Genomic DNA, 25,238 nt, shown 5'->3' on the forward strand with positions numbered 1-25,238 from the left:
GTAGAAGGTTGGAATATAAATAAAGTTTATTATTTATTATTACCTTCTATGAATTTACCAACTCAGGGCCCAGTCCTATCCAACTTTCCAGCACCAGTGCAACCGCAATGCAGCCCCGAGGTAAGGGAGCAAATGCTCCCATATCTTGAGGAGTCCTGTGACTCACTTCCCACCATAGGATGCAGTGCATGCCCCATTGGTAAGACTGCACCAGAACTGGAAAATTGGATATGATTGGGCCCTCAGTTTCTGAAAACCACCACCACACTTTGTGGCTATAGATATTTTAATTATGCACTATGTGAAGCAATTTCCATCCTATACACGGCAGGTATACAGCCGGTCTCCATCAGAACTAGAAACTTGATTTTAAAAATGCAGGTGGAGACTCTTAGCAAGCCAAAGTGTGGCAAACACTGGATTTTGTAATCACACAGCACATTAGAACCATGGCTGTAAGCCAATGTTTCTCAAATTATGGGTTGACACCCATGAGGTGGGTCCCCATTCATTTCAATATTTTGTTTAATCTATTGGACTTGATGCTACCATGGTATGTGACTGCATTTGGGGAAATGTGACAGACCTGCACTTTTAACAAGCTACTATGTATAATCTTTTAACAATGATAGTCAATGGCACTTACTCCTGGGTAAATGTGGGTAGGATTGCAGCCTAGGAGTGTTAATTTTCCTGCTTCCACTTCCGGTCATGATATCACTACGGGTGGGTCCTGACAGATTCTCATTCTGAGTCCCAGTGCTCAATGTGTGAGAACCACTGCTGTAAGCAATCACGTCTGTTTGAAATATTACAAAACAGCATTGTACTTTTTCAGAATATAGATTTGTCTGCATGTCTCTGCTTCAGCTTTTGTGAAAGGAAAACACATTCAAAATGAAACAGATGACCCAAGCTACATACATGTTAAAATTAAATATTGTGATTTAATTTAGTTTTTTTAATTCAGAACCTCGTCTCTTTAAGTTAAAAAAGCAAATAATTAACCATGAATATTAATTCAAGTCAAAACTTGACAGACAGCATGAATCCAAAGAACACGCATTAAAAAGGAAAACATAAAAAGTGTGTCCAGCTGGCGATTTGATCACCTCCAGTCGTGTGATGCTGTTTGAAACGGCTCTTTCCAAAGAAACTGAGTTTAAGATTCTTTTCCCTCTCTTGTTTTTAATGCTATAGTCCTGGCCTGCTACTTGACACGGTCTTCCAAAAGGTACACTATCAACTCATAGGTAGACAAGACAATGGCTGTGTTGGGGATCTGTCTCACGAGCTGAGCAAAAAGTCCTCTATAGAAAGCAAGGTAGCCTTCCTCCCGAGCAACCAGGCGTGCCGTCTGAATGAAGGTCTTGTATTTGGTGCCCTCCTCACGTAGCCTTGTTCGTATAACTTCTGTGGTTGGGGTAAAAAAAAAAGCAAGACACATGCTAAATCAGGTGGGAGCCTGCCCAAGACAGCTTTCTATCTTTCCCACCCTTCCCCCATACAGCCATTGGATGAGCTTCTCTGATGTCACCCATCAGCACACATCCATGTGGTGCCTCTACAAGGCTCATACTGAGTGAAATCGCATCTCACGCGACTTCCAGCTTCCTCTAAGAAACTAGAAGTCACAAGAGAGGCACGAATTCCCTCAATCTGAGCCTTGCAGAGGCAGCGTGTGGAAGTACGCTGACCTCTGGGAGACTCAGACAACCCTCTGGAGGGGAGGAGAGCTGAGCACCCCCTTCCCTGCAGAGGGTTCAGACTGTGTCAAGTGCTGCTTGACTACGGGGATCGCGGTCCCAATCCCTGTCATTAAGTGGCGCATGACTGTACTTGCAATTATTTGACAAATTATTAAAATAAGAACATAAGAAGAGTCCAGCTGGATCAGGCCAAAGGCCCATCTGGTCCAGCTTCCTGGATCTCACAGTGGCCCACCAAATGCTTTGGGGAGCACACAAGACAACAGACACAACCTGTGTCCTGGTGCCCTCCTCTGCTTCTGGTAATCAGAGGCAGCCTACCTCTACCTTGCACCTACCTACCATGACTTGTAACCCATAATGAACCTTTCCTCCAGAAATTTGTCCAATTCCCTCTTAAAGGCATCCAGGCCAGATGCCATCACTATTTCCTGTGGCAAAGAGTTCCACAAACTAATTACATGCTGGGTAAAGAAATATTTTCTTTTGTCTGTCCTAACTCTCTCAACACTCAACTTTAGTGGATGTCCCCTGCTTCTAGTGTTATGCGAGAGGAAAAAGAGAACAGTATTTGGAAGCAGCTCTCAAGCATGCTGGGAAAACATGCAGAATGTCCTGGGTTCAGCCTGAAAATTCTCTATATTAAGAAAAGCTGTATTGGCACATGTGCTCTGTGGCAACTATGCAAATGAACCATATTTCCATGCTATTCCACATAATTTATGTTGGTTTTGCTAGTTATAGAAGGAGCAAGAACCCAGAAAACCTTGCCCTCCCCCCATATTTACTGGAAACCCTTATTTATGCTTGCCTCTGACTTCTGACATTTACAGCCATAAGGACTGGTATCTATTTTTTTTTTTAAATCAACATGATTCTCAAGAAGCTGAATTCTGCACTCAAACCCAAACCCATTTTCAGCAAATTTTTCAGCTTCGGTACAAGCTCTAAAGCAGGGGTGTCAAACTCGTTTCATACAGAGGGCCAGAGTTAGCATTCAGGGCTCCAGCTGAGGGCCAGAAGTGATGTCATTAAGCAGAAAGTGACATCATTAAGCAGGTAATGGCCAGAAATCAGACCCTGTTCTCATATAGAAACTCATTAACTGCAAATGACAGAAGAGAAAGTACGCAAATCTTGATCATATTTCAAGATTTGGGAAAGCCCAATTTTTATGTGTGCTACCATTTCAGCTGTAACACCTCAACAGCTGAGAGCCTGAGGGCCAGATAAAAAGCTTCTGGGGGCCGCATCCGGCCCCCGGGCCATATGTTCGACACCCCTGCTCTAAAGGGAAGCAGGCAAGAGCTTGGACACTGGAATGGAAAGGGGCTCACGCACCATGTGGGTAAGCGATACAGGACGCGCAGCCCTTGGCAACAGCAGCAGCCACCATCAGTCCCAGGAAGTTGGTGGAACTCCTCTCTGACCCGCCAGCGGGAGAAGGAGCCAGTTGGATATCGTTGACATGCTTCTTGAGGCTCTCGTAAATTGCAAAGCAGATGATGGTCTCAGAGATTCCAGCATAGGAGGCAGTGAGGCCTCGGTAGAAGCCGCGGATTCCTTCTGTCCTGTAGACGTACCTGGTGCACTGCAATGCATTCATTTGTTTGGAGCCTCTGACTCTTAAAAAAGGGCCAAGACAAAAGGGGGGGTGGAGTCAAAACTGATTAGAAGCCATGTATATAATTTTGGAAGGCCAGTATCCTGCCCTCTCACTTTTTTTTTTAAAGCCAAGAACATATTAAGTCTCAACCAAGATTTGTGGCAGTAAACTCAGGAAATCTGAAATTCTACTCACTAATTAACACAGAATAGTGTGCACAAATGTCTAGAAAAATTCCGTGCAAATCAAAAGTTTAACCTAACCTTCTCCCTGACTTGCTAGGTTTCTGTGTGCAAGTTCTCCACTGAGGTGGGGCAGCAGTGTTTAAACAGGCTATTCCTCCTGTATCACAGCAGACCAAACCATTTTGGGTTGAAGGTGGCAATGCAGTCTTTGAACACATTAAAAAAATAAAAATGAACTCCCTGTAAGGAAAAAGCGAGCAGGTCAAAAAGTGCATTAGCCTAGCTTACTCCTTGCTGTACTCATTTGTTCCTTGCAGGAAATCATTTTATGCCAGCAATTATTCAAAAGTGGCATCTTCCACTGTCCATTCTATCATCCCAGAACCTGACCATTTTACTGTGTTGGCGCAAAATGATGACTGGTTGTGCAAGACCTTGAGAAAATTCAAGGTAAGCGTAGTGTTTAGACTGGGTCTAATTCAGGAGTAAAAGCAGACTGAAGAGAAGCAGAATTGCTGCCAGGGCTGAAATTCCATCCACGTAGCTACTCCCCCAAATTGGAACTGTACGTGCCAAGTGGCTCCATAGTTCACAATCAGTAGCCATTTTGCCAAATGGCTGCTTACCTTCTTTCTAGCTGCATTCTGGTCTTTACCATCCAGATGGGGTTCATCAGTGAATTTGTGATAAAGGCTGAAAAACAGAATGGGGGGAGGAAATTACTGACCCTGGCCAAGAACCCTAAAGCATGAAGCCATCTAAGCTTCCACAAAAACAATAAAATAGGAATTTCACCCAGCTTAAAACCCAATAGCCCAATTCAGTTTTGAAGCTGGCTGCATGTCAGAGCTGCCTGGTTCCAAATAAGCTCATGAGGTGGTGCTCAAAACTGCAGAAAGACAGAAGCACCGTCTACTGGAGAACTCTAGATGGTAGCCCTGAGTCACCTGTTTGCTGCGGAACAAGGGAGAAGCAAGGTTAAGCAAGAAGCTATACAAGGCATCATGGGAACATGTGAAGCTGCCTTGTCCATCTGACTCAGCAGTGTTGCTCATTCACATGTGTACACACAGAAATTGGGGAAATTAGCAAGCGAAGAGGTCAAATTCAGCAGTGTGACAGTTTTGGGGACTGTTGGCTTGGATGAGCGAACAATTTCTAAAGGGCCTTAGGCTAACAGTAGCCACAAGATTGAGTTTTTTCAAAGAAAGTAGGGATTAAGGATATATAGATAACAAATAAAAGGCACATTTAATTTCAGGTACTTTGCTTAAGAAATCAGTTTCAGAGCTTTACAATGGTAAGAGTTGGACATTAGGAGTTATCTGGAGAGGGTAAGCTTTTAGGGGTGGGGTGGGAGAGAGAACTGCTATGAAGATCAAAGGGGGAGGGGGTTGCCTATCCTTGTCTGCTGGTTAGGGTTTAGGTTGCAAAGGCCCTCTGAACAGCAAGGAAGGGCTGCAAGATTCCAGGGGAGAAAAATAGAGCAACAAGGTGTTCCTTGGCAGAATGGCAAGCATGGACACTTGTCCATGGACACATGGACAAGATATACAGATTTGCATAAAGGGAACAAAGCATTCCTGGGCTTGATTGAGTTTTTCCAGGAGGACACAGAAAAGGCTTATTGGCCCATCCAAGGAAGTTCCTGCTGGACAATAAGCTGGCAGGGTGTGTTCGGCCCCAGGTTTCAGGTTGGGAGACTTCTTGGTCAGGGACTGAAAAGAACTGCCCAGTTGGGCAATCAGAGTTTAATACTCAGGTTATCCTTTTGTCAGAAAAAGCATCCAAATCTGAATGACCTTCTTAGATGGGCCAACAAAGGCCCCAGCATTACAGCCTTCCTTCCAGGAGAATCAGCACAGCCTCTCCCCTTTAGCAGAGCAAGGGGCTTGCTTGGCTCTGAAACCAAGATAGAGCTAGTTTGAACTGCAAATGTTTGGGAAAAAGAGGATGTTCATAACAAAAACCAGCTGGCAGCAGCTCTCCGGGGGTTCCAGCAGAGGTCTTTCCCAGCTCTACTGGAGACACGGCCAGGGACTGAACCTGGGATCTTCTGCATGCAAAGCAGGGGCTCCAACTACTGGACTACAGCCCCAAACCGCTCCAAGTTCCCTTGATCCAAGTGTTGCATCCTGTCTAGCCTCCCCACTTTACAGCAGCACACAGAAGATCTGTTTAACCCTCACAAGCACCCTGCTAAGTGAGCTAGGTGAATGGAGAAGGAATTGCCACTTCCCCGCTAGCTGGGGGCAAACCTGCAGTTCTGCAGTGTACATGTGTACCCCTCTAACTGCTACGCCATCCTGCCTCTCCTTAGGGAAACCAGGAGATATACAGCCATATGCAGAGTTGAAGCGCTGTCTACCCACTTCTGGATCACCTACCCTGGCTGGTAGAAGCTCAACAAGAGGGAAGACACCCTTCCCAAGCCTTGTGCTGAGAGTATTTTTTGCTGAAAAACACCAGGACTAAACCAAAGACCTTCCATATGCAGATGAGATGCTAAAGGCAGTTCTGCCTTTTAAAATCATTTTAAAATGTATTTTAAAATCATGCCTGCAGCAAAAGCTTCAATCCATTTATGTGTCACCACCTTTCCTCCTATAGAGAAACCCTGACAGTTCTGTGAAGGGCCTTGGGATTCTAAGCTATTCTCCAAAGAACTATAGTTCCCAGGTTTCCTTGGTGAGGAGCCATGCGATAGACTGGTTAGCAGCATATTGCCTTGCGGCAGCTTCTAGAGTTCTCCTTTCCAGTTTTGCCACCTGCAATCAGGGAGGGGGGCTTTAGCTCAGGAAGGACACATGCCCTGCATGCTGAAGGTCCCGGCTTCAATCCCTGGCAGTCTCTCTGCAGGGAGGACTGGGAATGACCCCTGAAGAGCTGCTGCCACTCAGTGCTGAGAATTCTGAGCTAAACCGGCAACAGTCCTGAGTCAGTAGCCTGCAGGGCCAGAGGTTCTTCATGAAATGTCCGTGCACTTCGAAAGCGACAAACACCCTGCAGCCTTTGCATGCTTCTCCCCCTCCAACCCAGATGCTACTTGTAAGGTCCAATTCTCCCCGTGCCTCTGAACATCCTGGTCCCATGCCAGCTACAACTAATGGATTTTAACACAGGGCAAAACCCCCAGGCAGCCCTTCCCCCCCCAATCTCTGCCACCTCCCTACTGGCTTTTTAAGCCATCACCCACAGCTGAGGTTATATAATCAGTCCATGTAGCTACTTGTTTATTCCAAGCTGAAGCCAGATACCAGGTTGTGTAACGGGAGAGTGGCTGAGAGGCAGCTGCTCTGAGCCTGGTGCAGCCTGACACAGAAAGAGCAACAGGTGAGCCAGAATCAGAGGCTGCTGCTGGTCCTGCAGCTTTTATTAACAGAGGCCCTTTGAACACCTTCAGCTTCCCCGAACTGGCAGCAATGAACCCTTGCAAAGAGCAATTATGAGGAAGCTGCTTGTTCTCCCCAGGCTGAGGTTTCTAGGAAAACAAGTCCTCGAGTTTTGCAACATCCAGTTACGAGTCCTGCCACACGACACCAGGAAAGGACACGTGACATCCTAAATAGGCTCCCTTCCCCGGGGCGATGGGCACGTGCATGCGCAGGCAGGCAATAAAGGAACTGGCAGAGTGGAGTGCACCACTTTGGACCGTTGGTGGGGAATGTACTGCCGCTGAATTCTCCACATACAGGACAAGACCACAAAAATCCACGCAAGTGAAAGTCTGGATTTCCAGGAGAGACGTTCTGAACGTGCCTTGGCTCTGCCGTGTGGTTGTCGGGTCAGTCCTTTCCAATGTTGCACCCACTGCTGCCACCCCCCTCATTTTGCTGCACTTGCAGGCCAGGCCTCAATCACCACCCTGTGCCCTGAGTCCAGCAACCTACCAACCCCATCCACCCAGGTGGCCTACCCACCCAGGTGGCCAGGTAAAGCACCTGGCCTTGGTAGGCAGCCTGAGGAAGTGTCCGGAGTGACTCAAAGGCTCACACCCTACTTCACTAGGATGGTAAAGCAACCAATTATTTACAGGGCTGGCATTTTAAACTGAATAATGCCTGAAGGAACCAGCAGTGCTGGCTTCCATGCTGGCTTCCATGCTCAGCACGGCAGGCAGATAAAGGGCTCTTTAACCCTATCCTCTCTGGCCTGGATACAAAGCTCAGGCAGGTTTTTCCTCTTACGGCTCAGATGCTCACACATGTGGGAGGCAAGATGTGAAAAAAAACAGCAGAGCGCCAATGCTTCGAAACGGAACAAAAAAGAAGCTTTAAGAGACTATTATGTACCTGCGGAGCCTGCGGAGCAGATGTGGACAAGGTTGCTGTTGGGGACGAAAAGGTGATTGAACTGCTCCTTGGCCTTGGAGTAACATCCAAAATAGACCGCCCTGCATGAGACAGGAGAAAAATGCCTTTGAGTGCTACAGGCAAACAGAGGAATCGGTCCAGGCGCATCGAACAGAGTCTTTACAAAGCAAGGAGGCCTTTAAAACCACCTGAGTATCTAAAGAGATGCCTTCATTTTTTTAAAAAAATGCACAACGTGCCACAAGAGAGAACTGGGAATTGTTTTTCCTGCTGTTTGTCACGTCCTCCAGCCCAAGAGAACGCAACAAAGGCTGGATTCTTAGTTGATTTAGCAATTCCCAGATTAGCTTTCCAGTTTATTTCTGAAGACCATCACTCTGAGGTAATATAGCAAGGCTTGTCCCTGTTTGTCAGGAGAGGCCAGGTGAGACACAGAGGTGTGCCAAAAACCCATCTCCTGCTACACAATCCTACACACGCCAACTCGGAAGCGGGCATCACCGACTGCAGCTGTAACCGAAGCTGTAACAAACTCGGGCTGCAACTTTTAAAAACAAGCAAAACATAATTATAGATACACACACTATTTATTATTTACATAAATGTATAAAAACAATTATTTTAATTTAAAACACGTTTTCCAGAATTGTACCTTGACGGTGCAACTCCAACCAAGTTTGGCCCCAGCCCCCGGAAAAGTGATCTTGGTCCCTCTTTTTCCAAAATAGATCTGTGAAGAAAAGGGGAAAGGTAAGCAGTGGATCACGGCAGGCCAATTGAAGAGCATCTTCAAAAGGCAGACTGAAGATCCGACGAACCAGTAACCAAGCCCAGCTTTGTGCTTCCCCTGAGTCCTGTATGTGTCCCCATCCTACTCACTTAAGAACCCGGATAAGCCCAGGCGACACTGCTGTCTGTCGGACCATTCCTTCAGCGCTGATGGTCCCCAGCTGAACCTGAGGGTAGTAGACGGCCCGGAAGGCCAACTTGGAAGACTGAAGCCTCGTCTTGATGACTTCTAAAGGGCATGTGAAAATGGCGCCAACAGTCCCACCACACCTGTCAAGACATCAAGGTCAGAAAAATAAAGGGAACCAAGTTACAGGTTAACCTGCTCTGTATGAGCCTCTAGATCAGGGGGTCTCCAAACCCCGGCCTAGGGGCCAGATGCGGCCCGCAGCGAGCCTCTATCCGGCCCGCGGCTAGCCTCTGATCCCCTGAGAGCCTCTGGCCCTGTTGACCAAACAGAACCAGAGCTGTGCTTGTGGGTTGGGGAAATGGGGGTCCATTTAAGTGTGTGCTTTATTTCTTGGGTTGTGTTCTTGCTTGGAGAAGTTCTGGACATTTGAACCCATTCATTTATTCATAAGAACATAAGAACAGCCCCACTGGATCAGGCCATAGGCCCATCTAGTCCAGCTTCCTGTATCTCACAGCGGCCCACCAAATGCCCCAGGGAGCACACCAGATAACAAGAGATCTCATCCTGGTGCCCTCCCTTGCATCTGACATAGCCCATTTCTAAAACTAAGCCCATTCATTCAACTAAGTTCCATCTCGAATGTATTTATTTAAATTTTATATTTAATTTTTTTACAGTCAATGAAAAAATAGTTTTCTGCACCAAGTGGTTTACAGACACTGATGCAAGAGAGGGAGGGAATGGGGGTGGAGATAGTGGCCAACAGGTGAAACATACACAATAGTTTCAGTCATATATACTGCCTCTGCTCACTGAGCTAAGAGACATCTTTCAAGTGCTGGGTCTCTTACATTTAGCTGGGTGGGGAACAGCATCCTATTCACCCCCCACAAAGCTTCCTGGGATACAACCAAAACCAGGCGCACATTCACAGAAGCAGATGAAACACACCTGCAGCTTCAACAACACTCTATGAAGCCTGGTGCCAGGAGGGTTTCCCTGGGAGGGGAAGTTCTGTTGACAGGGTGCCACAACAGGAAAGTCTCTGCTGGTGGTCCCCACCCACTTCCCTTCAAGAAAGGAGGAAGGAACTCTATGCAAGTCCTCTTAATAATAATCATCTTAAGGGGGGGAACTGGTGGTTTGCCACTGATTTAGCAGAGAACCATCTCTAGAAGGAGCCTTAAATGCTAGGGCTTTCATGGAGATAATCAGGAATGCCTCTGACCATGTAAGAAGAGCTCTGCTGCAAAGGTCCATCTTAGTCAAGCATCCCATGCTACCAGCACAATAGCTCCCTTCTGCTGTGACCTTCCCCGGCCCCTCATAATCAGAGATATATGCTTTTGGACATGGAGGCTCTGCTCTTAACTGTCACGGCCAACAAGAGCACAAGACTGCCTTTATGGATCAGGACAAGATCTATTTAGACTAGCATCCTGCTTCTAACAGGGGACAGCCAGAACACGAGTGTTCCCTCTCTGCAGGGAGGCAAGCAGGTTCTGCGTTCCTCACCCATATATGTCCCCAGCATTGTAAAATCAGGTTGCTCATGCCTCTCCTCTTAGACCACAGTTGCAATGTTTAAATGCACATAGGCCACCACAGTTGGGAGAGCTGAGGATCTGGGTTCAAAGCCCCATGGAGCCATGTAACTCACTGGGTAGTGTGTGTGTGTGTCTCTCTCTCTCTCTCTAACCTACTTCACAAGGTTGTGAGAAAAAGGAAGGGAGCAGATGTCCCATAAATGTTGCCCCGAGCTTCTTGGAGAAAGGTCAGGATGTAAATACATGTGAAACTACCCAAAAATTGTACCCATTTTGCCCTCATTCACACACAGTGATAGCAAGGCCTTTCCGCAAACTGGACACATGTCTTGCAGAGCATCCCAGAACCCTCTGCAATGCATGGGGATCCACGTTTTTGATGTGGATAAAGTCTTTCTGGAAGGAGGAAAACATGTACACTCCAGTGGTTTTTGAATTAAGAGAAAATCAACAGCCTCCCTTCAAGACACAATGAGCCTTTTGTCTCCCAGGATTCTCACCAAGCATAGCCTAATCATGCCCTCCGCACAAAGAAGGAACTGCAGCATTTAAACAGGATGATTTTTTAAAAAGCTAACAGCAAACCCCCCCCCCCCAGCTCCACTAAATTTTCAGTCCACTTCTCTGTGTGTGTGTGTGTTAGTTGGGAGGGAGAAACTTTGAACAATTTTGCAAACAAGTTACTGACCCACAAAAAGACACTACGTCTACCAGTGTATTTGCTAATTCAATAACTAGACTGGTCCTGGTCCATTTGAGCCAAACATGCCCCCACCACTCAAAAACAGACCCCTTTAATTAAGCTGGCCTGCCTGGTAGTGATTTTTGCTCATGGGGGATGACCAAAGTCAGCCACTGCCTACAAGCCAGGTCAGTGATTTTCAACCTTTTTCGTCTCACTGTACACCAGCAAGATACTAAAATTGTCAAGGCACACCATTGGTTTTTTGTCAATCTACAAGGCACACTATGCTGTTGGGGGGGGGGGCTCATATCCTTCAATGACCCTATTAATAAATGATCCTCCCCTGACCCCCACGGCACACCAACCATTTGCGGCACACCAGTGTGCCATGGCATAGTGGTTGAAAATGGCTGAGCCAGGACTCCAAGCCCTCACTGGGAGCTCAGGGTAGGAAGAAGTTATTAAGAGCTCATTAGGAGCAAGTGGTCATTATTAAGAGAAGCAGCTTTGGCTTTCTAGGCCATATTAAGCCACTTGACTTTCACCTCTGCTGGAGGCTTAAAAACGCCAAGGGCTCAAAGGTTCAGCTGGTGGTCTCCAGAATCCGGCTGCAAAGACAGGGAAGCTGAGCCCTCTGTAGGAGGGCCAACCCAGAGTGGCTCTGAAGCCCAGCTGTTCTCTCCCTTTCATGCCTTGTTTACATTGGCTTTTGTGCTCTGCAAACACAGCCAGAGCAGACGGGGACACTGAAGTTGCACCCCCCCCAGTTGTGACACACAAATCCTGTGCTGTTCACGTGTTTGCACAGCAGCTAAAAGGGATCAGTGTGAAGAAGGCAGCCCTTGGGGCCAATTTGAACAGGTTCCCAGAACTCTCAGGTTTAAACAAGACTTATATACACACAAATCCTCTATATTTTATTACATCTGTAAATTCCTTTCTTCTGTAGTAGGCCTCAGTTGGGCATCCCTGGAGCTTCCCATACAGCCCCTCACCCAAACAAGGGGATCAGACCAAGACTGGTTTATCTTCAGCAAGGGTGCCACATCACATACCTTCAGATCATCAACCAATCACAACTACTTTGTGATTTTAAGTTCTAGCATCTGGACCAATGTTCTTTAACCTTGGGGTCATGAAGTCTTACTTGTGGGGTCACAGCAACTTACAGGAACGAAAAAGGTTGAAGGCCACTGCAGCACTACCAGGTAAAGAGTGGGCATCTGGTATACCCCTTCAAGTATCAGGAGACGGCGTCCCAGTCCTGCTCAGGTTCTTAGCAACTGTTCTAAAATAGCTTTCACAAGTGCAAGGCTTCATGGTAACTTTCTGCTCTCTCTAATAAGAATATTTGGTTACAGTGGGAGGTTTGCTGGGAGGATGCAACTGGGGTGGGGAGTGGGTGGCAATGGCAACAAGGGGTGGGCAAACAAGGTCCTGGGAGGGGGGTGGGATCGAGGCCGGGTTCTCAGTTTAATATTTTATTTATTTGGGATTGTGACAAGAAAGAGGTAGAAGACTACTAATCTAGACCTCACAAAAAAACCTATGCTATCAATAACTGGAGATCCAGGGAGCGGACAGATTCACTTGTTACAGAATCCCTACCTGCAAGTCATTTCAGTGTAGAGAAGGATGCAGTGTACCCTGGCTTCAAGGATAACGGCAACATGTGAACTGCTCACTCTCAAGTGCACCTGCACATCCATAAGATCTAGCACCTTGCTCAGAAAGGCAGAACTAAATTCAGATCAAACAGGAAGTCAGATTGAACCCTTGCACGGATGCACGAAAGAGGAAGCTTGGTTGGCCACCAGGGATGAGGAGAACAGCAACTTATAAGGATACTGGGAGAAGCTTGGGGGCTGTTGGAATCGCACCCCAAGTTATGGGCGAACCAGCAGAGAACAGAAAGGAACAGAAAGGTGTGAGAGAAGCATATTTGGAGTCTTTTGGGACTTAGGAAGAGATGACAACAGGGTGGAGAAGGGAGGGACATCAGTAGCTAGAACACAGGAACCGACAAAGCTGTTTCCAACTGAGTCAGTTCATTGACACATCTAGTTCAGCACTATCAACATGGAGTGGCAGCAGCTCTCCAGATATAAGGCAGAAGGTCTTTCCCACGCCTACCTGGAGAAGCTGCCAGGGATTGAACCTCGATCCTACTTTATGCAATAAAAGGTGTTCTGCCACCCAGCTGGGACCCCTCCCAACATCACAACAACGCTTATGTTGGCCAATGAGCTCCTTCAGCTTGAGAGGTTACATAAAACACTATTTATATAGAGGCCCTCTTGCTCCACCAGTAACGCCGTCTTCGCCCCAGTTCCGCAAATTAAAAAAGGCACCAAGAGGCTTCCACAGAGGTCACAGCTTTTCCTCAGCTGGCTTTTTATAGAGCTTCTTAGCAGCTCTGCTTGATGCTGCAGGAGGCCAGCAGGGGTCATGTGAAAACTGCACCGAAAAGCCAACAGCAGAGACAGGAGGGGTGGAGCTGAACTCCTGTGCTGCTGGCTTGCAAGCTAAGGGTCACAAACTGCAGTGGGCATCTAGGCCTTCCTCTGCCCTGGCAGACCCCCTCTCATTATGGTCTTGTACACAAAAAGGTGCTGCTTAGCCAGAGGTAGCCGCAGAGGACAGAGAGAGCTGGAGGACTTATCTAACAGCTGGACTTATCCTAGAAGCCCACAAGGAGGACATACAAACAGCCCTCCACAATTTGTCCCTGGCACATGCTTGCCAGTGAGGTAGACTGCCACTATGAATGGAATGAGAATTTGTGGAGACTCGTTCTCCCCGATGCTTCAGTCAATGAGTGAGGAATGCTCAAACTCTCAATGGGCATCTCTAGGGCCTGCTTCCAAGACTAAGGCACAAGGTCACAAAGTCCACTTGTGCGCTTCGGCTGCCTCTGCCAGTGTGGCCAATGTTTTGATTGCACACACGAACATGCCCTTAATGGCCACACAAGTCACTGGGCAAACTTGCCAGCTTCTCTCCAAGACCTGGCAGCTCTCTCGGACCTCCTGCTGTCCGTTCCTCTACCCTACATGAACTCTTGTCACCTTCTCTTGCACAGATACTCCCTGAACTTTTAGGCACACAAGGCATTTGAGAATGAAAATCACAGTTCACCTGCTGAACAAATAGTTTGGAGGTTGCAGGCACAATTCCTGGAAGAATTTGCACATGGCCTCTGCATGCTTATTTAGAAGGAAGTACACCTGCGCTCCAGGACATACTCCCGGATAAACCTGCATCCGTTTGTAGCCTTAGTGTGACCCAAACTACATATTGCATCTCAGGCAGCCCCTGAGAAAGACACTGATGTATGCCCTAGGCACATTTCTCATCTTGCCCTGAGGACCCAGATGCTTCACTCTGAAAGAAGTTTCAAAGGCAGCACCTGAGCACTCCCTACTGATGGTGTCTCTGCTCTAGGAGAAGTCCCAGAGCTCTGTGCTACCCACCCACCCACTGCTGACTACACCCTGATAATAAATCAGATAAATAAAATTTAAGCAAAAGAGCCTCTCAAATATGCAAACTGCCTCCCGCGCACAGGCAAACACGTGCCTAAGCATTAAGAGCAGCAATGTCAGCATTAACAGCTCACAGATGTCAGGGTGGATTTTAACAAAGCGGCTTCAAGGCAGCCCTGGAACAGCTGGCGCAAACTGGTTCCACAGTATAATTGTGCCTCGGGTCATTTTCACATCGACTGCTTTTGAGCCCTGCGTTCGGCTGCTTTTCTGCATTCCCTCAGGACTGCTCAAAAATAGCACACTGTGCTGGTGGTGTAGCCATAAGGCTTTCTTTTGCTCCCCCCCCTGCCGGGAGTGGCTCAGAAGGGAGGGGACGCTTGTCCGCCCCGCTGAGCCTCCCCACCGGACTGGCTGCTCTGCACCCCTCCAGCTACGCCACTGCACTGTGCCCAGAGGAACCAGAATTCCTACAGAGCAACTTCACATTCCCAGTACCAAGAAAGAGTGGTAGAAAGAAGACTATTTGCAGAAGGAAAATAAGGCACTGAAAGCCCAATTCCATTTAATCTACAGCAGGGACATGCGATGGGTGGGGAGGCAGGTGTGGTAGAGCCCCCCCTACTGGAGTCCTTCAAAAAGCGACGCAGCTGTGTGAGGTGCTCAAGCCCTCACAAGCTGGAACGCGTGGGTTGTGAGTGCTTGAGTACGTCACACCGCGGGGGTGCTTTTCAGGGGGCTCCAGTGGGGAGGCTCTGCCTCACCTGCCTCCCCACCCACCTCACGCCCCTTATCTACAGAGGAGAGATTCCACACAAAATGATAAAGCAAAGCCCATGTTTGAAAAGCTTGGAAAGAGACCATGTGGTGCAGGGGCCAGAGGAGGGCATCAATGACTCAAGGAAGAGAGAAAGGGAGAAGGTGGAACTCTGGCTCATCACTTCTCTTGCACCTCCGAATTGCACAGATCCAACACACACACACACACACCTCCGAATTGCACAGATCCAACACACACACAAAGTATTGCATGACTGTATAAATATATGGTGTGGCCACATTTGAACACATATGCAGCTGCTTCCTGCTGTGTCAGATAATTGCTCAGAATTGTCAAACATAGACTGGCAGAAGCTCTTCAAAATTTCAGATGGGAATCTTCCCCATCTCCACCTGGAGATGCTGCCAGGGATTGAACCCCGGACCTTCTGCATGCAAAGCAGCAGTTCTACCACTGAGCTATATATCCTGTAGCAAATACTATGTTCAGTTCTGGTTGCCCCCCCCCCACTCCGCAAAAAGATATAGCAGGCAGGAAAGTGTGTGGAGAGTAGGTAACCAAACCAAGAAGGGGGTTGGGGCAGCTCTCCTAATAGGAAAGGCAAAAATGTTTGGGACTTTTAAAAGTGTTTTGAAACAGGGAGGGCGATGATGAGATCAAGATTTAGTTGTGCATGGACAGAGTGAAGTTATCCTCCCTGAGAAAACAAGAAATCAGAGTTGGCCAGTTACACTGACTCGAAGTAGGTTCAAATGGAACAACTGCAGCAATATATTCATCAGTTAAATTGAAATGTGGGGTTCATGCAACAGCTACAGGCTTAGAGCGCTTTCAAAGGGAATTAGACAAAAGGCCTGAGGAGGCTCGATTTACCAGCTTGTAGTCGCTGGGACAGCTAGCCTGAGTCACCATGTTCCGGAACAGTGTGCCTGTTTAGGAGCACTGACCACGGTTGCTGGGGTCAAGAGAAAGCCAGGGCCATTTGCCTTCCTGCCGTGCTTGGATACTGCATGGAAGTTCTGGGTTGCTTCCCAGATCAAAACAGGAGGCGGGGACTGGGTGATCCAAGCTGGAAGGGTCTGTTCTTAAGAAAGTCTCAGCCAGCAAGAAACTGGTTCTGGCATTGCAAGGATGCTTGTGGAATCTGACGTCTGAAGGGCTGGGTACAATGACACTTTCCATAAAACAATAAACATACGAGGAAAGCATTGACCACCGGCTCGATTAATGTTTAAGCTCTACCGGGTTATGTCGAACCTTTAGCCCTCATTGCTCCCTCTTCCCTGCACCCTAGCCTTGCAAAATCTGGCCTTTTTCATGCTGCCTCATCTGCCGACAGCAATTTGGGATTGGAAGAATGAACATCAGCAGATCAAACACCTGGCCCAGCACTCTGCTGTCAGTGCCAGAAACTTAAAAGCAATTTGTTCCGCTTGAAGCCTGCACCATCTGCTTACAGAACTCATTGCCACAAGATGCAGCGACTCACAGTGCCCACTCGTTTAGATGGCATTAAAAAATTGACAAACCAACTGAGAATAAGTCTATCTTTGGCAGTGAAATGGAACCTCCAGCTGAGAAATAGTCTACCCCAAAATACTAGATACCGGGAAGCATGCAACAAGTAACAGCTGAGGCCTTTATGCCCTGCTTGGGGGCTTCATCAGAAGATTAGGCAGGCCTCTGGTACTAACAAGAGGCTGGACTGCATGGCCCTTTCAGATAATACAGCAGAACAATTCTTACTAGCTGTAAGAGTTGGGAATGCAGAGTTCAAGTACAGAGGCAATATCTTTCTAAATACTGGGCGTTGGGGACAAACAGAAAAGTTATAACCTTTCTGCTTTGCTTGCCAGCTTCCTTACTTAAATTTTATAGGGGGGAAAAAGCAGTACTCTCAGGAACTTTGCACAAGAAGCACTGTTCTCAGCTTGGTAAATAAGAAACCTTATTACTCCAAGGGCACATTCCTAGTCGCCTGCCCTGTTGAACTAGAAAATCCCAGGAGCTTGGTTGCCTAAACCTTTCATCCCAGCTGGTCCTAGAGGCCTAACACATTTTTTTACCTGCCTGGTTTCTATGCATAAGGAGCAAATGAGAGAATCCCAAGGATGGACCTTATTCTAAGCATCTGTTTACAGCCCCACATCCTCAGCTTATTCCACATGAAAAGAGACTATGGTGCATCACAAACACAAAGCAAGCAAACTGAGGAAGGGAAAAAGACAGAGTTTTGCCAAACAATAGCATTAGGTGACTCATGTAAGTGAGCCACGCTGCGTATGGCAGATTTTAAAACAAGAGGCAGAATTTAATTTTGGAGGCATGGACGTTCAACCCCAAAACTCCTCTTCAAAATGTTGGTTGTGAGGAACACACTATTTTCCTGAAAAGTCTGTGCTAACAACTGCAGCCTGCAATATAAAATGTACGCATGTCCTGCCCAACAGGCACCACAAGGCGAAAGTGCTTCTATTGGTCGCCAGATCATTCCGGGACTGGCTGACTGACGTAATGGAGAAGAGGAAATGAGAAGCCCTTAAGCTAATGAAGTTCTTATTTTCATCCAGGATTCCAGTACAGGCCAACAAGAAGCTGAGCAAGTGTAACGCAATGATTCAGCTGGCAGGGCGGGGAAGAGAGAGGAAGGGTGGCAAGAACACACCCCCAGCAAAGAAGCAGTTTCTCATCTTTCATATGTTAAGTCTGCAATTGGAAAAAGGTTGCCCAGACTGTAAGCTCTACTGAGCTCAACGGGACATACAGTACTTGTGAGTAAACAGCAGAGTAAACCTACGCACGCTTGCTCAGAAGGAAGCCCCACTATGCTCCATGGAGCTTACATTCAAGTAAACATACAGAGATGCACTGCTTGAAATGTCTTGGCCTTACTTTTGAAGTCCTCCAGGGCCTCCCACTTGCCGCTTCGCTCTCATCTCCCAACCCCACCGTTTTTGGGGCTCTGAGAATCTCAGCTGCCCAGAGCTCTCTTACTATCTTAGAACAGCTACCTTTTCCGTGGAGCTCCTGCCCCACGCCTCAGACCTTTTCCCCTACAGCAGGGGTGTCCAAAGTTTTTGGCAGGAGGGCCACATCATCTCTCTGACACTGTGTCGGGGGCCATGGGAAAAAAAGAATTAATTTACATTTAAAATTTGAATAAATTTGCATAAGTTTACATAAATGAATATATTAAAGATGAACTTATATGAATGAATGAAGGTCTTGCAATAGCTCAAGGCCTATAAAAGGCCTTGCACAAAGCACGGCTGGCCTTTCCTTTGCTGCCACTACTGCTTCACAGACATGAAACAGCAAGCAGTGGAGGGAGCCCTCATCCCACAGATCACGCGAGAGGTCAAACAGTCACCCTCATGCTGAGAGCAGTTGCGTCGGGCCAGTGCAGGCTCTAGCAAATCTCCAGAGGGCCAGAGGCTCATTGGAGACTGGGGACTCCCTGAGGGCCGCATTGAGAAGCCTCGAGGGCCGCATGTGGCCCCAGAGCCGGGGTTTGGGCACCCATGCCCTACAGTAACAGTGCTCAAATGCGTGTGACAGGCATAAATGCACAGACTTGGTTCCCTTCTCCTTCCTCTGCTATCTCCCTTGCACGGATATCTAAATTGTAAGCCCCTTGGGGAACGGGCAGAGACCTGCCCTCTGCCTCTGTCAAACTCCATGCATGCAGAGGGTGCTGTGTGAATTAAAGTTGATTTTCAGAAAGGAACCACTTAAAGATAGACCATTACAGGACAGAATCCAGGAGGAGAAGTCACTGCATTTTTTTTAAACACACCCAAAAGTCCACCAGTGTCTGACTGTCTGCAATCGCCCCTGGAGAAGACACCCACTTTTAAAAAGCACACATTTCATCAAGTTTTTGAGGGAAGGGACCCTAGATCAGTGGGAGAGCCTCTGCTTTCCATGCAGGTGGTCCCAACAGCAGCATCTCCAGGTAGCACAGGGAAAAATTCATGTCCAAAACCTTGGAGAGATGCTACCAGTCAGTGCCCACAGTACAGTACAAGATGCTGCCAGTCAGTGTCAAGAATACTCAGCGCCCTTCAGACCAGGGTGGATGCCATCAGGGCCCGGTGACTTATTGATCTTTAATTTATCAATGAGGTCTGAAACATCTTTTTTAACCTCTATCTGACTTAATTCCTTGGTCAGGAGGGGCTGTTCGGGCAGCGGTATCTGCCCGAGGTCTTCTGCCATGAAGACAGATGCAAAGAACTCATTCAATTTCTCTGCCATCTCTAAGTCTCCTTTGATTTCCCCTTTCCCTCCCTCACCATCCAGAGGGCCAACCGCTTCTCTGGCGGGTTTCCTGCTTCTAACATATTTGAAGAAGCTTTTATTATTCCCCTTAATGTTGCTGTTCATGCGTTCCTCATAGTCTCTCCTGGCCTCCCGTATCACCTTCTTACATTTCTTTTGCCAGAGTTTATGTTCCTTTTTATTCTCCTCATTAGGGCAGGACTTCCATTTACGGAAGGAAGCTTCCTTGCCCTTTGCCTCTAACTTGGCTGGTTAGCCATGCGGGCACCTCCTGGACTTAGTCAAGCCCTTCTTCCTTTGCAGTATACACTCCCGCTGGGCCTCTATTACTGTTGATTTGAGCAATCTCCATGCTCTCTGTAGAGACTGGACTCTTTTTACCTCCTTCTAACCAGCCTCCTCATTTGTTTCCTAATTTGTTTTGCCAAATGCCATGCCATCAGGAATGCTACCTGAACAAAATAGTCAGTCACCTTTGCACAACAAAGGCCAATATTGGCTGCTATGCAAAGTAGACACACTGGGAAACAAGTATGACTACATCCAGCTGAGTTAACTTCCCAAGTCAAGGAGCCTAGGTTCAAAGCCTGCCTCTCTCATCACTACAAGTCTGACACACGCTAGGGCACCCTATGTGTCACAGCAGAGAAGTCTCCCCCTGCTCTGCGGAAGCCAGTCATGATGCAACACTGGGAAGAGGTGTCCTTATGTCCCCCTGCTCAGGAACCAGTGCAAAGTGGAGAAGACAGCATGGAAAAACAGTTTAAAATGCAGTCTTAAAAAGAAAAAGATGATGACACAGGGAGGCAGGGCGCCAAGGGCAGCTGGCCAGGGGTGAGGAAGCAAGAGAAGCTTACTTTGTGCCAGCTTCCAGAAGGGCAGTCAATTTAGTCTGTTGCCACAAAAGACAAAGAGCTCTGTTGAATCTGGAAGACTAACACACAAACATGCTCAGGACCTGAACAGCATGACCCAAAGGGACAGTTTGGCAACTCCCCCCCCCCCATCTATTTATAACAGCAGAAAAGGAAGCTTGATTCCCTAAAGGCGTAAGACAGCAAAGGGAACGGAACCGGACATTTAAAAAATAACATGAACAAAACCACACACGTAACACAATAAGGCTCAATTTTCACTTTCAATTTCACAATTCAATATTCAGAAATGACTCCAGCACACTATAGCAGAGGTGCCCAAACCCCGGCTCTGAGGCCACTTGTGGCCCTCGAGGACTCCCAAACCAGCCCGCAGGGAGCCCCCAGTATCCAATGAGTCTCTGGCCTTCCGGAGACTTGCTGGAGCCCACACTGGCCTGACACAGCTGCTCTCAGCATGATGGCCAACGTGAGCTATGGGATGAGGGCTCCTCCTTTGCTTGCTGTTTCATGTCTGTGATGCAGTAGCGGCAGCAAAGGAAAGGCCGGCCTTGCTTTGTGCAAGACCTTTTATAGGCCTTGAGCTATTGCAAGACCTTCATTCATTCATATAAGTTCCATCTCTAATATACTCATTTATGTAAATTTATTCAAATTTGAAATATAAATTAATTCTTTTAATGAATGAGTAGGTGAGTAGCAAGCCAATTTCAGGTGGGTCCCCATTCATTTCAATATTTTATTTTTACTATGTTAGATTTGATGCTCCCATGGTATGTGACTGCATTTGGGGAAATGTGAGAGATCTGTACTTATAACAGGCTACTATGTATATGCCTTTAACATGATAGTCAATGGGACTTATTCCTGGGTAAGTGTGAGTAAGGTTGCAGCCTAGGATTGTTTTAAAAAAAATTCCTGCTTGATGATGTCACTTCCAGTCATGACATCACTTCTGGTGGGTCCTGACAGATTCTCATTCTAAAAAGTGAGTCCTGGTGCAAAAAGTTTGAGAACCACTGGCCTAGTGTGCTTTCAGAACTCTACATGACTCTCCAAAACTACATCAAGCAGACCAGGTATGTCAGAGGACTAAAGGTCCCCACCCCACATGTGGGGTGTGTGTCTGCATCCACAAAATCAGTGAAGGTTATTCCAAATCAACCAGACCATGCTTGGGGGGGGGAGTGCATGCTACACAGATAAACATGAATCCTGCACACCCTGTTCAATTTCCACATAGGAAACACCTCTATGCACCACCCTGTTCGAGGAAGCAGGGGAGTTGGCAATTTGGCAACTTAAAGAGAAGCCAGGTGTGCCATTTAGGTTTCCTCCCCTTAAAACCACCCTCCCAACTAAAGGCAAAATGTATTTCGCAAGCTTTCCCGCATTTGCTCAGTTCACCCCATTTTAGAGATAAGGAAACTGAGGCTGGGAGGGGAAGGGGGCAATTCGCCCAAAGCCACAGAGGGGGTTGGAACCTAAAGTCCAATCTCTCAGGGGAAAGATGGTGAATAGACGTACCAAAGCAGTCTTACTGCATCAGGCCACAAGACAATCTAGTCCAGCATCCTGTTTCCAACAGAGGACAGCCAAATGCAAGTGGGAAAGTGAAAATCCTGTCTCTGTCTGTCCCCAATGTTTGGTTTTCAGAGACAGCCTCTCTCTCAATATGGAGGTTCCATTTAGAAATCAAGACTAACATCAATCAACAGACAAACCCACAATGAATTAGCCTAATCTCTTAAGAGACCACTTCCTGTAAAATGAAGCAAATGATTGGTCTACTATACTGGGCTGTTGTAAGAATTACTGTCAATACTAAGAAATATTAGCATCCGTGGTGGTAAATTCCTGGGTGAATGAGGTGCTTCCTTTTTATCCGCCCTGAGAAAACAGTGAAACCTCAGATGAGCCCTACTGTGTTAAGACAAAGCCACAGCAAGCTCAACTGCCTGCCTGTGACAGCAGCGACCCAGACATCTCTTGGAAGGCATGAGGGAGACAACCTTCCTCTGTCTGTCCTTGGCACATGATACTTGGAGATAGACTGCTCCTGTCCAAGGAGGGGTTCCGTTTTGCATTCACTTAAATGAATGGGTAAAGGAATAAAAGAAAGCAGAGGAGATGCATGGAGAGCAGGTGATGAGCTAAAAGAGAGGGTGAAAGGAGAAGAAACCAACAGGGGAGGAGGAGAAAAAGATTGGGATTCATGGAGAACAGGGAGGGAAGGAGCGGTAGCGTAGCTGGAGGGGGGCAAAACAGCCAGTCTGGCAGGGAGTGGCCAAGCGACCTCTCCCTTTGGAGCCATTCCCGGCGGGGGAGCAAAATGGAGCTGTATGGCTCTGTTTTGCTCCCCCCCCCCCCGCCGGGAATGGCTCCAAAGGGAGGGGCCACTTGCCCCTCCCAGACTAGCTGCTCTGTCCCCCTCCAGCTATGCCACCAGGAAGGAGGACCACCTGCAGGACCCTTCAGGAGGCTGAAAGGACCAAGAAGGAAATCTGTCAGCACAACCCTGTGCATGTTTACTCAGAGGTAAGTTCAGTGGAGCTTTTTGCCCTCTGTGCCTCTAAGATACTGCTATGGCTTGACTGCTTCCCTGAACTAGTTTGTTTCCCCAAAGGCTCAAGGAGAGGTGTGAAGTTTTGCTTTGTTTCTTTCTTGTGTTTCAGTTTTGTTGTTAGAATTCAGGTTTTTAATGCTTTGTTTGACTCTTTTTTGGTTTTCTTTTTACCGACTATGATATTTTGTACATTTTGGAGCTCTTGCAAGCTCTGCCTGGGGCATTTGCCTTGGCTTGGAAAGGCAAGGTATAAATTTCATCAGATAAATAAATAAAATAAATTCCCAGGCGAGCGTAAGGAGAAGGAGTGCAGCCTGTGGCTCCTTCTGGGACAAGGAAACAACTTAAAGCCGTCACTTTGCAATCTCACCCACCTTGTGAAGTTTTTTGGCACTAAAAACAGCATACAGTCAATTCTCTTTATATGCAGATTTGCTATCTGCAGGAGGGGGGCAGAACTGCCATCTGCAGGAATACTGTGCCAGTGAATGGGGGGGGTGTCGGCTGGGCAGGGGTGTAAGAGGTTGCAGGAGGAGGAGAAGAGACAGTGACCTCCTTATGAGCAGAAGGCAGTGCTGGAACCATGCAGGGGGGAGAGGAAGAGATGCTATACAGTGTATGGCCAATGAGAGAGGGGGCATTGGTCCATGGAGAATCACACACTTTTGTGTCAGCTTCCAGACTTGACCCACCAATTTGGGCGCCATCTCAGAGACTTCAGTTGAACCTTCACAACCTTGGCAATGATGAGAGGCCTCTGGAAGGCTGCCTTTGGGGCTGAGTCAAGCCCAGGGAAGATGCCAAGGGACAGGTGGAGGAGGAGGATGAATGAAGCAACTCCCTCCCCACTGCTGATTTCTGAGGCTTTGTTGCTGGGCCAGCAACCTTCAACAAGCTGAGGGGCAGCCAGCATGGAGGAGGAAGCATCAGAATGCTAATGCAAGGGAGGGCACCAGGATGCAGGTCTTTTGTTATCTGGTGTGCTTCCTGTGAGCTACAGGAAGCTGGACTAGATGGGCCTATGGCCTGATCCAGTGGGGCTGTTCTTATGTTCAAAGGACTCAGGTAGAGAGGCTCTGCCTCACCTGCCTTCGCACCCACCAGCGCTTTCCAAAGGACTCCAGCAGGGAAGCTCTGCTTTCTGAAATACTCTGGTGGGGAGGCTCTGCCTCACCTGCCTCTCTACACACTACATGCCCCCACTGCTCTCTCACGGTGGTGTTTTCCAAAGAACCCTGATGGGGAGGCTCTGCCTCACCTGCCTCCCACCACCACGCTTTCCAAAGGACTCCCGTGGGGAGGCTCTGCCTCAACCCCCATCCCTGACAGGTACTAGTGACAATGAAGGGAAGGAGAAGGAGGGAGAGGCCAGCGGCAGGGGGCGCGGGGTGGGAGGGGGCGCGGGGACGGCACTCCAGCCTGGCAGGGAGGTGGTGAGCGCCCCTCCGGGCACGGCTCCGAGGGGAGGGTGCGCGCCAGCTCCCCGCCAGGGTGCGCGGCATGAATGGGGGCGCGGGACCCGCCCGCTCACTCACCCGCCCGCGACGAGGTGCAGCAGCGGGCTCCTCTCCTGCGCGCCGCCGGCCATCGCCGCCTGCTGCCGGCCGAGCCTCCCCGCGCCGCCCGCCGGCTCCGCTCCGCTCGCTCGCTCTGCCGGGAGCGCCGCGCCTGCGCCCTGCCGGCCGTCCGTCACGCGATGCCGGCAGCAGCCTCCACGTGCGCAGCTGGCCAACCGCGAGGCGCGCGTGCGGCGGGGGCGCGGCCGGTGACGCGCGGCGTTCCGAAGGACGCGATTGGCTGGAGGGGGCGCGGCGCCGCCTTGGAGTGAAGGACAGCGGGGTGGGCGGGGCCGGGCTGCAGGGGCGGGGCGACTCGGCCCCGATCCCGCTCGCACGCGCGGCGGCTTACTCGCGCCTGGGCCGCCGACGCCGCTCCGGAGTAAAGTTGCTCGGAGCAGAGTTGCTCGGGGAGTGAGGGCACAAGCCTCTGCAAAGTCTACTCGGAAGTAGGTACCACTGGTCTCAATGGGACTTACTCCTGGGTAAATGTGCATAGGATTAGCAGCCTCACCCCCAAGCCTATGCATGTCTACTCGGAAGTAAGTGCCACTGGGCTCAATGGGACTTACTCCTGTGTAAATGTGTACAATTGCAGCCCCACAGCCCAAGCCTCGGCATGTCTACTCAAAAGTAAGTGCCACTGGGTTCAACAGGGCTTACTCCCAGGTAAGTGTGCATAGGATTGCAGCCCAATCCTAGCCACACTTTCCTGGGAGTAAGCCCC

General features: G+C 48.5%; 1 protein-coding gene across 1 annotated transcript; it reads right to left on the reverse strand.

Moving 5' to 3' along the window:
* Positions 1–978: 978 nt before the first annotated feature.
* Positions 979–24,566, reverse strand: SLC25A33 (solute carrier family 25 member 33). Its single transcript, XM_066637527.1, has 7 exons — positions 24,491–24,566; positions 8,693–8,872; positions 8,466–8,543; positions 7,793–7,893; positions 4,127–4,193; positions 3,051–3,334; positions 979–1,413 (listed from the first exon to the last, which is right to left on the reverse strand). The coding sequence occupies exons 1-7, from the start codon at positions 24,541–24,543 to the stop codon at positions 1,211–1,213; spliced, it is 966 nt and encodes a 321-aa protein (XP_066493624.1). The 5' UTR covers positions 24,544–24,566; the 3' UTR covers positions 979–1,210.
* Positions 24,567–25,238: the final 672 nt, after the last annotated feature.

The sequence above is a fragment of the Tiliqua scincoides genome, chromosome 9, assembly GCF_035046505.1.
Source record: "Tiliqua scincoides isolate rTilSci1 chromosome 9, rTilSci1.hap2, whole genome shotgun sequence".
Taxonomy (NCBI): domain Eukaryota; kingdom Metazoa; phylum Chordata; class Lepidosauria; order Squamata; family Scincidae; genus Tiliqua; species Tiliqua scincoides.